The sequence below is a fragment of the Amblyomma americanum genome, chromosome 4, assembly GCF_052857255.1.
Source record: "Amblyomma americanum isolate KBUSLIRL-KWMA chromosome 4, ASM5285725v1, whole genome shotgun sequence".
NCBI classification, from domain to species: domain Eukaryota; kingdom Metazoa; phylum Arthropoda; class Arachnida; order Ixodida; family Ixodidae; genus Amblyomma; species Amblyomma americanum.
In genome coordinates, this window is record NC_135500.1 from 155,735,110 (window position 1) to 155,749,971 (window position 14,862).

Below are 14,862 nucleotides of genomic sequence, written 5' to 3' on the forward strand. Positions count from 1 at the left end.
TATGTGCCATAAAACCCAACACAACACAACGCAACCGTGTTCTTGCTTCCCATGGCGGAGAATCGACGAAGGGTGCCCGTCGGCGCTATACGCTGGACATACGGGCATGTCTACTCCAGCGTTCTATGCGGCGTCGTGCAGTTTAGTTTCAGCTGTCATCAGTTTCGCCCCGCGTCGTAAGGGAGCAAGTTCCTCAGCGCCTAATTGTTCCGTGCGTCGCACGGCACGAGGCACGCTTTGCGCTCATCCGCCGAAGATGTCGCAGTGACATGCGTCGCCGCACACGGCCACCCTGCACCGCGGTGGCGGGAGTCGCTTAATTCAGCGAATGGACGGGACCGACGGTGGAGAGCCGCGCTCGTTTGCCGACCGCCAGCCGCCAGCTCAGGACGCCGCGTTGCCCCGTTGAGGCGCCCTTTGCAGGCCGTCAGAGGTGCTTATAGTTACGCACCTTCTCCTGTCTGCGGGGAAACTTGATCGGTCCAGGCGGCTCTCTTATCGCTGAGCAGCTCGCACCGTTGCGCTCTCTGGTGGGAGTTGTGGTCGGCAGTTCGCGGACAGCTCTCACAGTGCTCAGCAGGTAGGGGGTGGTTGGTTAGAGGTTGGTCCGACTTATCGGAAGGAGTCCGGAGCGTAGTTGCTTTCGCGTCTGTCTTGGGACTGAGCGACTGCCGAGGTGGGCGCTGCCCAGTCAGCCACTCGCGAGCTGCGGCTGTCGGAGGGTCGTTGCGCGAGGTGCAGAAGATTGGCTCTGCCTTCCCTCGTCTTCTCGCTGTCCTTTAGCGGCGTTTTTGTTGGACCTTTCGTGGGCGCGCAGTTGCGTAGGGTGGCCGGCCTGGCCGTGTGCAGCTCCAGCGTGGCTCGGAAACCGCCAGCGCCTGTGTAGCGTATACCTAGGGAACCCCTTGGACGCTTCTTGGCAGTTGGCTCCTACTGCTGCTGCCTTTCCTGCGAGAGGGGAGGGAGGAGAGGGAGGGGGGGGGGGCGCACTCCAAGGGTGGCCAATTTCCTCATTTTGCCGCCTTGGAATGCAGCCTTACGTCGTCGCTAAGTGAATTTAGGTTGGCCCCAATGTTTCCGAAGCGTATATTTCTGCTGTAATTTGTCGCCGAACTTACCTTTAAATGGCCGAAAGTCTGATGGTAATAATACTGTGTGGCTTTTGAACGGCCCGAAGCTGCACGGGAACTGTGTGCAGGGCCCCGATTAATTAATTTAGACTACCTGGGGTTCTGACCGCACAGCACTGTGACATTTCTGCTTTTCTCCTCTGGGAAAATGGGGCCGCCACGGACGGGATTCGACCGTGCAATGACAACGACGTCGACGAAGAGGAATATCTTACGCGTTTGGGAACAACGAAACAGTCCCAGTACAGCGGTATAATGTAAAGAAAAAGAGAGAAACAATGCAGACGTTGGAAGAACGCAATTATGAGAGCGAAGCACTAAATGTTGCGACGTAAAAAAATGGTCTATCAGACAAGGGGGGCACTGCAAAAACAGTGTTTACCGGAACATTTCGCTTGGAGATCGTATAAAGGAAAGTGGCAGCACAGAAAAAAAGTCGCGCACAAACAAGAAACGAACGCCAAATGACGGGGCTTTTTATGCAAGAATTTGATAGTAAACACGAAAATGCATTGGCGCGTGTATTGGCAGACTATAGTCAACATTTCTATGAGAAGGAGGAGGCTCAAGTGCACAATTGGTTTCGAGCCACAAGTGACATATACAGGTGTCTCACCCGAGACTTTACACAATTTTTTTTTGCAATAGGCTTTTCGAGTTACAAGAGTGCTTTTTTCGGCCCAGCATTGTCTGCGGTGTAGTACGTCGGAATACAGCCAAGACGTGACTACCATTAGGCTGGCTAATAATATTGAATAGCCCCCGCGGTGCACCGGTGGTTGTGGTGCTCGTCTGCTGACCCGAAAGACGCGGCCTCGATCCCGGCCGTGGCGGCCGAATTTCGGTGGAAGCGAAATTCTAGAGGCCTGCGTACTGACCGATGTCAGTGCACGTTAAAGAACCCCAGGGGGTAGGAATTTCCGGAGCTTTTCACTAAGGCGTCCCTCATAGCCTGTCGCTTTGGGACGTACGTGAACCCCCCTCCCCCAAATATAATATGGAATAGTAAAATTTTTAATTACTACTATTAGGCTCCTGAATTCTTGAGAAGCGTAGCTCACCGTAAATAATATTCATATCAGTTTCTAAAATTTCGAAAACACCATTACCTCCGGTGCTGTGACCCAACAAAATTTGGCTATTTCGACGAGTATTACACGCACTTGAGAAGTTGCTTTTCCTGCTAGCTTCTCGAAGGCGCATGTATTTTGGCGCGATGTAACCAAATTTTGTTGGGCGCAGCGCCGAGGGTAAGTGCGTTTTCAAAATTCTAAAAACTGATATACCCGCCGCGGTGGCTGAGTGGTTAGGGCGCTGGACTACTGAGCTTGAGTTCCCGGGTCTGAACCCGACCGCGGCGGCCGCGTTTCGATTAAGGCGAAACGTTATGGCGCCCGTGTGCTGTGCGGTGTCAGTGCACGTTAAAGGTCCCCAGGTGGTCGAAATTATTCCGGGGCCCTCCACTTCGGCACCTCTTTCTCCCTTCCCTTACGGCGCGGTTTGGCTGTCCGCCGTTATGTCAGACAATTACTGCGCCGTTTACTTTCCTGAAAAACGAATTAAAAACTGATATGGATATTAGTTGCGGGGGCGCTACACGCTTCTGAATAATTAAAGAGCTTAACAGTAATTTATAGTTTGAAAGTCAACTTCAGTATTAGTTAACCAGCCTGCTAGTTAGCACATCTTAGCTGTATTCCGGTGCACTATACACCGCTGACAGTGCTGTGTCGAAAAAATCGCTCTTATAAGTTAAAAGCCTATTTTAAAAATTATCTAGTCTGAGGTGAAGCACCCTATATAAAAACAGAAATATAAAAAGGAAATTGTACGAGTAATTTAAACAGTACAGTATATTCAAAGAAGTTACATATGTGCCGCAATAACTGGAACTGTTCACAGTGGTGTGATGCGAAGCTCGGAATGAAACGAAGCCTGAGCTGTGGAAAATGACCATATAAGTATAGTCTGAGAATTACACTGTTGGCTTCGAATCCTGTACAGAGACGAGGGAACGGGAACAATGTAAAATAGCCTACAGTACCTCATGTTTTTTTTTTTTTTTTGAAGGAACGCGAAACTTGCTATGCTCAATAGTGATGCTGATCAATTTTCGTGGCGCAAGGACATCTTTTGCTAAAGAGCACCATGTCGCGTTTTTTTTTTCATTTATACAAGAAAAAAAAGGGGGGGGGGGGTGATCAAAGACTCATTTCCCGAACACTTCATACCAGAGAAGCCGACCATCAGGCCAATGGAAAGCTTGTGCCCATTCGATAACCGGTGGGTACCCAGCGGCTCTGGGGTTCGGACCTCGCACATCCCGCATGCGAGGCGGATCCTCAAACCTCTAGGCCATGTGCTGAGGACATATGATGTGGCCGCGCAGGAGTTTGAACAACTTTTTCTGTTTGTTTGGCATTCTGTTTATTCTGTTAATTCTGTTTGCAGCCAAAAATAAGCTTGGTGTCAACTGTGCGTTCGACAATTTCTGCTCGTGTTTTTCAGTAACTTCTTTCTTATTCTTTCCTCGATAAATTGAGTGCACTGTATGCTCGCTTCTCCTTCAATTTGTTACTTCTTGTTATTACTTAGAGGAGGTGCTCCCTCAGTCTCTGACTTTTGGACCTTCTTTACTTAATTTACATGTGTACGTATGCCGCATTTACTACGTATGCGAATGGACACGTATAGGTACCACCTCCCCACTTGTTTTTCTGAAGGCACTCCTTTAATTCGTAACGCTTTTGTAGCGATAGCTACATTGCGCTAGCATTTTGAGCCTTCAGCGTGGCACCCCTTAAGCTCCGTGGCGGCGCCGTGGCTGGTCACGTGGTTGGTCCCGTGGTGCGAAGCAGCTGCCGGCGGCGCGTCGCGGCGCGCCTGCGAAACCGAGTGTGGGGGGTGTGGGGGAAAGAGTGAATCCACGTCCAGGGACGAAGATGAAGAAGGAACGCCCAGCGAAACGGAGCGGTGAAAGACTGACTTTGCAATTCGACTGAGGGAGTTCCACTCGGCCAGCTGTAGCTATTGCGTCTCTCCAGGTTTAACCATAGCTAAACCACTGGTAATTTTTTTTGTGGGCATAATGGGGAATTTTATTTGATATCCATGTACACGAAGGGACACATCGTCCATAACTGGCTTGGGGCGGAATGTGAATGTACTACAGCGCAAGGCACAGCGACAAAAGGACACACACCTGGGTGCTGCACATTCAGCATGCAGAATCAACTAGTCCGTCAACTCGCTGTTGTGGTGGAAGAAGCCATGACTTCTCATGAAGCTATTCCACACGTTATAAGCATTTTCAACGAAATTTTGAACAGCTGGATTTATTTATAAAGTTCGTTGCTAGCAGCTTGAATTGCCGCATTGCTTTCGGCGCATTTTGTGTAGTCCTTGCTGTTTAGGTTTGTCCGTTCATAAAAGGTTTAGTCCATGTGTAGAGTGAAGTAAACTGTTCTCAATCATTGTCATGATTGTTGGAGTCACAATTGATGGTCCTACGCGACACATCAATGACACAAATAAAAATTGAAAATGACTACCGCTTCTGTTCTACCCTCAGCACCCCCCCCCCCCCCCCCCCCCCCCCCTTCCCTAGAGATTGAGACAACCCTCCTGACTTCAGTTTCTGGGGAAGCCCCTGGCCAATGTGCATAAGCATTAGCTGCTGATGGTAGTGGTAGCACTAAAACTCTCTAATACAAAGGCTGGATCCGGGATCGCGGACGGCACCGCTGAACGCGTTGTTTCGCTCCATAGCGGCGTGCTATTGATTCCCCCGCCCCCGAATCATGTGCGACTCGAGCCGTGCCTTTAGTAAAGACTTCTTTGAAATAGCAGGGGTCGCAGCAGCGACACGCGGGGAGAGCCAACGCTGACAGCGCCTCGCTGGCGTCTTCTCCCCGCAGGCGGCGACGACGGCGCAGAGCGGGCATGAAGGGGCCCCCGCGTTGAGCGCAGCAGCTGCCCTGGCGGTGACGTCATGGGCGACGCCGTCGACGCCACGGCCCTGTACCTGGCGCAGCTGAACCAGCGCATCCGGCGAGGATGCACGGCTCACGTGGACCCCACGGGCCGCATCTACTACATGAAGTGAGTACACGCGGCATGCTTCACTCCCCGAAGCCAAAGAAAGGCGAAGGCTTAATTGTTGGATCGGCCCAACTGCGTTTCCCTCTGCGTAGCATTGGGCCACAGGCAGCGGTGCCGTGGGAGCGATGGCTGAGCTGCTTTCGCGGACGATGTGCAACTTTCCGCTGCTGGTCCGTCATCATGCAGTCGCGTTTCTTTCTTCTCCCGCGCACATAATGTCGGGAAAGATGCGCTGTGCTGAAATCGGGAAGCGCGCCCGCGGAGCGGCTGGGTTTCCCTCCGTGTGGTGGTATTCGTGTGGTGTACGTGTATTCGTGTGCACGGTATACGGAGGCTTAAAAGGGCTCCGAAACGCCTTCCGAGGAGAGCGCATCAGCTCGCTCAATCGCTGCATTGTGTTGTCATGAACAGCTGAGCGAATTAATACACTTCTACACGCAGCAGAGGACCTACAATCACGCGCGAAAGTTGGCGAGCCCTTTCCGTCGACTATGTCATGCTCGCACCCTCCTCCGTCGCACGCTCCTGCGTATACCAATCAGGGATGGCTATTGGTTAGATTCTTTCAGACGTCAGGTAGCTACCATACTGCGACCAATATGCGGCGTAGCTCCAGCGGGTCAGGAAGCTCCGCCCCCGGCGCTCGGGCCGGCGGAGGAGCGCCGACCTTTCAGCGTGCACAAAGTGACCAGAGCTGAAGGATAGGCGCGAAGACGCTGAAATTCATATTTTATCTACAGACAACTCAGATTCTACAAAGCGCATCAAAAAAAATTCTTGGACAGTATTCGTGAAGAGGCGTCCTTTAACATCACAGGCATTCCGCAACTTTATTAAAGCCCCTTTCAGAGTCCCTTTAACAGTGTGTGCTCACGGGTGATGTGAGCGCAGATTCGGTGTTGCAGTACACATGTAGCTTCGTGTCTTTTATTAACATTCGTAAGCTTCGGCGAGTGACTGTGTTCAACATCGGTAAATGTAAATTCCTCGAACACGGCTTTTTTTTTTTTTGCTTTGTTCATCACCTTCGCAAGATTTTCAGCCTCTGGAGCGACAAGTTTCTCTGCAGGGTAGTGTGCTTTTTTGAGCCTTTATATATTTGCTTGGACGTTCGGGCAAAGTGAACATAGGAATACTCACAGCGTCGAGGAGGGACTGGCTTGCGCTCTCTGGAATGGGCCGATGCGTAGTTTAGAACACCCCCAACCCCCTTTTTTTAACATCTAGCAAACTTTCTCATCAATTAGTTGCCCAGAAATTGAATTTTCTCTTTCTCGCGGGCATTTCACACGTCAGCGGAGTCCAGCAACTGTATCGTATCAGTGGCGCTGCGCGTAAGCTGTCGCCAGACGCTAATGTGAAATGTTCTTTTAACATCTCTCACGTGATAACACAAATATTCTTCCCCCACTGCCCCAATAACTGTTTAGCCCGCAATGAACTACGGGTTTCATGTTAACACAGGTAAAAAAAAAAAAACTGGGACAACAGCCAGATAGACTTTTATTCGACACGACTATCACTCACTAGTCACCGTTCGTGTCGTGTAAACATTTCCGGCGGCTGTCATATGTTTTGTGCGCCCCTTCAACACGAATGAATGCCAGCTGGCCCACTTTTCTGTTCTTCAAGCAGGTTTAGCTGTCCGCTGATGTTTCGCCGTTCATAGTCTCAAACCGGCTGATACAGTAACTCACACCAGAGTACCTTTCGACCATTGTAACAGAATTCGTCACTTACGAGGAAGTCGCCCAAGTATTTAAAGCATTTGGCAGTGCGTGGTATTCTGGTTTTGTATAGACCTGCGCTGAAAACACGTACGTCACAGAGATCCTCTGTGCGATGCTTGATCCAGTACAGACACCGTCTCGGTGAACGTATTGCACCTTGTTGAAATCAGTGAGAGCTCTTGATAGCAAGAAAGTTCAAAGCTGCAAAAACTGTTCTGATCCGTCAGACTGCCTTCGGTATATTAGTTCGTGAGTAGTGTGCATCCAGCGGGTTCTAACGCACAGCCGATGAGAGGGTATTTTAAAGAAGCGACTGCAACGTATGCTTAAATATCATCAAACTTCAGTGGCTGTTTGGCTGTTTTGCATTGAATCCTCATAGCATTGTAGCTTTTCTACGTCAGCCGTAGTTTCTTACTGTTTCGCTCTACGTATGGTTGCAGTAAGAAGATGATGAGTGGTCTAATGCATTGCGGAACGAAGCTGCTCTGTCTGTTGTTGTCCTCAAGGAGTTAATGGCGCGTGCGCACTGCGGGGGATTGGCCAAGGACACGTGCTCTGTTTGCGCTGGCACTGGTTGTTGTTGCCTTACTGACCTGGCACATACCGCGACGGGGTATAGGCCACGGTTCAGTGAGGAGGGCCAAGAGGGTGAACGGATGCCAAGCTAATGGTCGTGCTTTGGGTAATACGTCAAAGATTCGAGTCCCGCTCGGGGCTATAAGGTTCTTTTTGTTTATTCTTTCTGCCGGGCGCCATTTGGATGAAATATTTCGCAGTGTTTCAGGAAGGACCCGGCCTCAGGTTTGCTCTCGGGTTCGCTGCGGTTTCGGTGCGTTGTTCGGCGAGTTTGCCGACAATGCGAGCTGAAATCATTTCGCGCTTAAAACGTCGTGTATTTTGGCGGACGCGAAATAAAACAAAAAAAGGAAAAGAACGCGCGAAAGCACGCGTGTGTGACTCCGACGAGCAGTGTGCTGGGGGGGGGGGGGGGGGGGGAAGATGTGCGCTGCCGGGGGAGCGCGTGTCGTGGAAGCCCCATCGATCGAGGTCGGGACGCCGGATTGACCGATGAGTGGGCGCATCCGCTCATTCTTCCCCTTCCGCGGTGGTCGAGCCTGCTGTGGGCACCGTGGTGGTACCTGCTGCTGCTTGTCCAGGGGACGGAAGTCGGGCTTGTTATTAGGAAACAGTACAAAGGGAGTGCGCGGCCGCGCGAAAACTCCAAAAAGCCTTTTTTTTTCGTTAGTATTATTCATTCTAGTACCCCGAAATTGTTTGTTTCTGAAGCTGGAAAAAACAAAAAACGCTTCCTTGCTTTCCCGGTTGTTCTGCGGCGTTGACAAGACGTCTCACTATATACTTAAGAATCATAGATCTGAGCCCTGATACCTGGGCATGCAGTTACTGCACGTATAGAATACGAATAGTGTAACTGTGGTGCCGAATCGAATATGAATTGAATATTGGCAGTAACGAACCGAGTTGAATATGAATCGAATATTGCTGCGAATGTTCGCACACACGTAGCGAGCTCGTTGTGAACGAGTAATGGTGCGAGGCAGCGAAGCGCTGTTGGCAACTCTGCGTAGTGGCGCTATAACTTCTATGGATCTCAAAAGAAGCAACGCTAGTCTATACTAAGGGGTACGCTACACTTAAGGTGTGTCCACACGACGGACCACGGACCTGTTTTGGCCCGCGGACTAGCGGTCAATTGGGGTTTCCCTTCCGGCCTACGAGGTCCGCGGACCGAATCACGCGAGAAATGCGAGAACGTTTTTTTCTGGCGGCGGACCACGGACTTTTTAGCCTACTCGCGCGCATCAAGTCTGGCAACTTCACCACACTGGTCTTTCCCGGCTACAGTGCTCCTGGCAGTCGAGGCGACACCCGCGAAAGTAGTTTTGCGGCCACTGTTGACATGTCAACGTGGTCGGACGACGCTACGTTTTACCTTTTAGCCTTAGTACAGCTTTATGGCTCGTTCACACTTGGGAACTCGGGACTTTACGGAATTTCTCACATATCCCGCTCTTAGTTCAGCGTATGCGGACACAGACGCGACGATAGGATGGATGGATAAGGCTCAACCCTTTAAATCGGGCGGTGGCTCAAGCACCTAGCCATGACTTGATTTTAGCCACCAATCAGATAACCTTCGCTTGGTTACTTCTACCCGCTTAAAATCTACTTTTCCTTCACTGTCCTTAAACCCCAATGCTGTGGATAAATCAGCCCCTCTGCTTTCCACTGTAGGGTGAAGCCCTTTACAGAAAAGTGTCAAGCGTTCAGCCGTTTCCTCCTCCTCCTCTCCGCACGATCCGCACAACGTGTCTATCTCGTGGTACCTGACTTACATGTCTTAGTCTTACATGTCTTAGTCCGCAAAACTCCCGTCCTGGCCTCAAACAACAAAGAGCTTCCCCTACAATTATCATAGATATTTTCATTGGCAATTTCCTGCTTAAAGGTCCGGTATGTCCCCAGTGCCGATTTCGTCAGCATCGCTGTTTTCCACAGAGCTCTCTCTGTTTCTTTAACCTTTTTCTTAACCGATAATTGCTGATTTGCCCCCCTACTGCTGTCCAGATATTTGCTTGTCAATTTTCTAGTTCGCTTTCTCCATTTCGTGTCAACATTGCTTATGTACACGTATCTGAAAACTTTCCTAGCCCACTGCTTTTCCCCCATCTTTCTCAATCGTTCCTCAAATGCTATCTTGCTGCTAGCTTCTCTGCTCTCGAACGACGCCCATCCCATATCACCCTGTACCCCCTGATTTGGTGCATTGCCATGGGCTCCCAATGCTAGCCTCCCTACGCCGCGTTCTTTGATTTCTAACCTTGCTTGAACATCTGGTCTCATGCACAGGACCGCATTACCGAAAGTCAGGCTAGGAACCATCACCCCTTTCCAGATTCCTCTTACCACTTCATACCTATTGTAATTCCACAGTGCCCTATTTTTCATGACAGCTGCATTTCTGCTAGCTTTATTCATTACATATTTTTCATGCTCTGTCAGATACTCAGCACCGTTATTTATCCACACCCCAAGATACTTGTACTCACCCACAACTTCTAGCGTGAACTCCTGTATTCTATGCTCGCCGCCCTCATCATTAAATAGCATGACTGCAGATTTTTCCTTACTAAACTTGAAACCTAATCTACCTCCCTCTGTACCACATATGTCTATCAACTTCTGCAAGTCTTCCTTGTTGTCAGCCATTAGCACTATATCATCCGCGTATATTAGTCCCGGTAATGACTGTTTAATCCTTTCCCTTGCTTGAAAAAAGAAAGGTTGAAGCCTAGTCCGCTCCTCTCTAGCTTGGTCTCCAATCCTTGCAGGTACAACACGGACAACAAAAGGAGGCTGGACATCCTTGCCTAAGCCCCCACTGTATCTCTACAGGCCCTGATACATTTTTTCCCCATTTTACGAGCACTCTGTTACATATATATATATTAAAGGATTACTTACTCCATCTTCCACATCCAATGTGCCCAGTAAGTTCCACAAATACTCTTGAATAACGTTGTCGTAGGCTCCTCTAATATCCAGAAATGCTAGCCATAAGGGGCTGTGTTCCTTTTCAGCTATCTCTCTACACTGCGTCAATGAAAACAGATTGTCCTCCAACCTCCTTTGTTTCCGGAACCCGTTTTGTAGCTCCCCTAGCACCCCCTCGTTCTCCACCCTAGCCTGCAATCTGTCCTTTATTATCTGCATCACCACCCTATAAACCACAGATGTCACTGCTATGGGACGGTAGTTACTCGAACGTGGCCTCAATTTCGCCACTTATATCCCCGCCTAGGATGTCCAGTCTGCAACTCACAAGACACTGAGGCTGACATTCACCACTTGTGGGATTTCCCGGCACTGAAGCCAACTAGAATTCGCCACCTGACAGCAGCGGGTCTCCACCCAGACAACCCGTCCTCATATATTGATTGGACGCAGGGGCCACATCACCGTCCCCTCGTCGCCTTCATTAGATCGGCACATCTTTCCTGCTTTATTTAACACCCACCCACTCTTTTCATTACTTCCTTTTCTCTTTTCTTCCTAACCCCCATTATGCCCAGAGGCAATAAACAACGCTATAAAAAAATTACGCTTCAGTATCGGAGCTACTTTGATTTTATTTCTTTGCAGTTTCTCTAGGGGGGATTGAGAATCCAGGGCTCGTATATTCGCTGTCGTGCCTACACGCCTAAGAAGGGCGTGGCCGGCTTGTGTTTGTTGGAGTCGGACTGTTTGTGGTGTGAGGACTGCTTCCTAGACTTCGAAATATGTGTTGAAAAGGCCAAGGGCGTGAAGTTTTTCTGTTGAGGTGCTGGGCGGAGGATTAAGCGCCGTTTTGTATACCCCTCTTATGATGGTGTCAATCTGTTGCTCTTCCTGTTTCGTGGTCTTGTGAAAATGAAGTCCGTACGTTATTCTACTGATGACTAGCGCTTGGACTAATCGCATCATGTCCGCTGTAGTGTTCGATCTAGGTGCGTGAAACAAGCTTGTCGTCACGTGTAAAAGTATACACTCGTGAGGCAATTACATAATAGTGCGAAACTCGGCAGTATTGTTTCACATCCTCTGCTGGCTTCACGCCAGTGTCCCTCTCACCCCAGTTTGCCTGCGTCTCTTCTGTACCGACTGCCCCTCACCCTATGCCAATCTGGAGCACTGTCTCTTTCAGTGCCCAGTGGCCCTCCAAAGTCTCTCCCCCCCCTCCCCCCCCCTTCTCCTATTTTCCTACGTGTTCCGTGCTCTGTTCGATGGAAGTTCACGTTTCACGTTAAAGATCCCCTAATGGTCGAAATTATTCATGAGCCCTCCACTACGGGCATGACCGGCCACCTCTCTCCTTTCTTCCTTCACTCCTACCTTCCCCTCTCCCACATGGCGCGCTTGATTTGTCGACGGATAAGTGAGACAGTTAGTTTGCCTTTCCTTTCCCCAAAAAACCAACGTACCGATTTATGGAGTCGGACCAACAGGGTGACTAGTGCGCTCTGATGCCCCATGCCCACGACCTTTTTAGCGTTCGAAAAAATTGGTGTTCGGGGAAAACAAATGGCGCAGTATCTGCCTCACATCTCGGCGGACACCTGAACCGCGCCGTAAGGGAAGGGATAAAGGAGGGAGTGAAAGAAGAAAGAGGTGGCTGGAGTGGAAAGCTCCGGAATAATTTCTACCACCTGGGGATCTTTAACGTGCACTGACATTGTACAGCACACGGGCGCCCTTGCGTTTCGTCCATCGAAACGTGGCCACCGCGGTCGGGTTCGAACCCGGGTACTCCGGATCAGTAGCCGAGCGCTCTAACCACTGAGCCACCGCGGCGGGTTCGTTCGATATGTCGTTATTTAGTAACGTTAATTTTTATCTCTATTCCTTCTCTTGCCTTTGTGACATACTGCGATGTCGGCGCGGGGAACGTGCCGCGTTTTTTTTCTTCTTTTTCTCCAACCGGAGCCCATATGAAACGGTTTTAACCGAAGCTTAATGTTGCTCTGGAGTTGAGCTCGAGCTGAACCTGAACCCAAAAAAAAAGTCGGCTCGAGAACCTGTCGCTGCCCGACGAAGTTCGCCCTGTGCGGCAAGGATGTCCTTTGGGGCTCCTGGTTTTGTCTTGATGCGTGTAGACAGCGTCTCGGACTTGCGCGAGGCCTAGTTTGAAGAGCGAGCCGGCGGGACGATTCGCCGCATGGTCGTCGATCGGCGCAGTGTTTTACGCAGTGCTTGCTCATTGACGCACGCTACAACGCATGAGTATAAGTGGCATAGTGCTTTAGAAGATATAAAAACATTCCTCTACGCGATGCTACGCGGTGCGAGTTGTTGGCGCCATCTGTCTTGCGCGAGCGCTTCCACGCGTATTTTCCTCCCCTCTCCGTCCCTCCCCTCTCGGTATTGCGTTCTCAGCTCCACAGATGGCGCTTCCGTCCCACGCATGTCGGCTTCTGGCATCGGGACTTTTGGAAAGTTTTTTTTTTTTTTTCTGGGCGCGTGACCGGCGCGCCGCCGGCCCTGATAACTGTCGTCGCAGCTCGACTTGAAAGCGTGGCGGGAAAGTAGCACTGCTATGGTGGCTAGAGAGAAATAGCGCTACGTAGCGATTTCAGGTCCAGCAAGCATTGTGCTCCTCCAACCTCCCTAGTTTTTTTTTTTTTTTCGTTCGGCGCAACTGCAGCGCAGGAAGACCCTCAGTGAGGTATTTCTCCGAAAACACATTGCTCGCACATATAAAACGCATCGCTTGGGTTCGGAGGTGAACGGTTCGCAGTTGGTCATCTGACGAGCCATGATTGCTTAGGAGCGATGCCCTGCGAGGGATAGCTTGATCCTGCCGCCAATGAGCGTTTCATCCTCGTTTAATAATAATAATAATTGGGTTTTGGGGAAAGGAAATGGCGCAGTATCTGTCTCATATATCGTTGGACACCTGAACCGCGCCGTAAGGGCAGGGATAAGGGAGGGAGTGAAAGAAGAAAGGAAGGAGGAGGTGCCGTAGTGGAGGGCTCCGGAATAATTTCGACCACCTGGGGATCTTTAACGTGCACTGACATCGCACAGCACACGGGCGCCTTAGCGTTTTTCCTCCATAAAAACGCAGCCGCCGCGGTCGGGTTCGAACCCGGGAACTCCGGATCAGTAGTCGAGCGCCCTAACCACTGAGCCACCGCGGCGGGTATCCTCGTTTCGGAGAAAAACTTTCTGCCATATAGCATACCTCGGCGAACTCACGAACGCTCACTCAGGTTCACTTACAAAAGCTTAGTCAACCTGTGGACTCACTCAGACTCACAGAGGTTCGGGCTCACTCGAACTCAAACTCATTTAGACTCACAACTCGGGGTCACTCAGGCTGACCAGCCATCCGGGATCAACCACTCGTAGTGGCTCATCTCTCACCCAGACTCACGACTCATCTATGCTCACTCACTCATTTGAACTCACGACTCATTTGAACTAATTTCGACTCACGACTCATCTGGACTCACGACTCACCTGGGGTCACTCACGACTCACCTGGACTCACTCACCCATTTTGACTCACGTCTCATTTGCGCTCACTGAGTCGAGCGCACTCGCACATTTCAGCTCAGGACTCGCCCACGCTCACCTTGACTCAGGACATCTATAACCTGACACATATGACAGCTGAATCACTTTTACGCCTTAGTGCGCTTGTTACGCGCTTAAAATGCCAGAAAAATTGTTACAATCACGGTGATATGATGAGCTCATAGCTGCAGCTAACCTGTAGCGAGGCCTGGCTGTGAGGCCTAAAGACCTGTAGCTGCCTCTCCAATGTTTGCCAACCAATTAGAAAATAGCAAAGGAAGAACGAGAACAACCGCGATACAGCAAACGTCAGCTAATGTCCAACGACACCAAATGCGGCGACTAATCAACTTTTCTCGCCTTTTGGTAATGTTCTGAGCGCAGCAGCCACAAAAATTACATGCGTAGCAAGAAACAATGAAATTGATCTACATCCATCGTTATCACCTCGACCAGAAGCGTATTCAGTATTACGATGGCGCAGGAAACTCGAGTTTATGAACGTTGCAAACTCGTGGCCAATCGGCATCACGGATCCAGCCTCACATCATGGACTTATTTGGTCTTGTAGGTCAGTCTCTACCGGACTGCACCAGGAGGACTCGGATCTCGATCAGAATGTGAGCGCACTCTCACCATGACTTAGATCATGATCTGAATGTGAGCCCGGGCTCACTCACGACTCAGATCATGATTTGAATGTGATCCCGGGCTCATGACGCAGATCGTGATCTGAATAGTAGTCCGAACTCACTCACGACTCAGATCATGATCTGAATGCGAGTCCGGGCTCAGTCATGACTCAGATTATGATCTGAATG

The 14,862-nt window shown here is 50.2% G+C and overlaps 1 protein-coding gene across 1 annotated transcript in view; it reads left to right on the top strand.

Moving 5' to 3' along the window:
- The window catches only part of LOC144128578 (uncharacterized), a 146,547-nt gene that overhangs the window by 34,283 nt on the left and 97,402 nt on the right, over positions 1 to 14,862 (top strand). The window contains exon 2 of the mRNA XM_077662079.1: positions 5,048 to 5,231. Within this exon, the coding sequence (XP_077518205.1) occupies positions 5,122 to 5,231 (110 nt within the window). The 5' untranslated portion in view covers positions 5,048 to 5,121. The remainder of the gene's footprint in view (positions 1 to 5,047; positions 5,232 to 14,862) is intronic.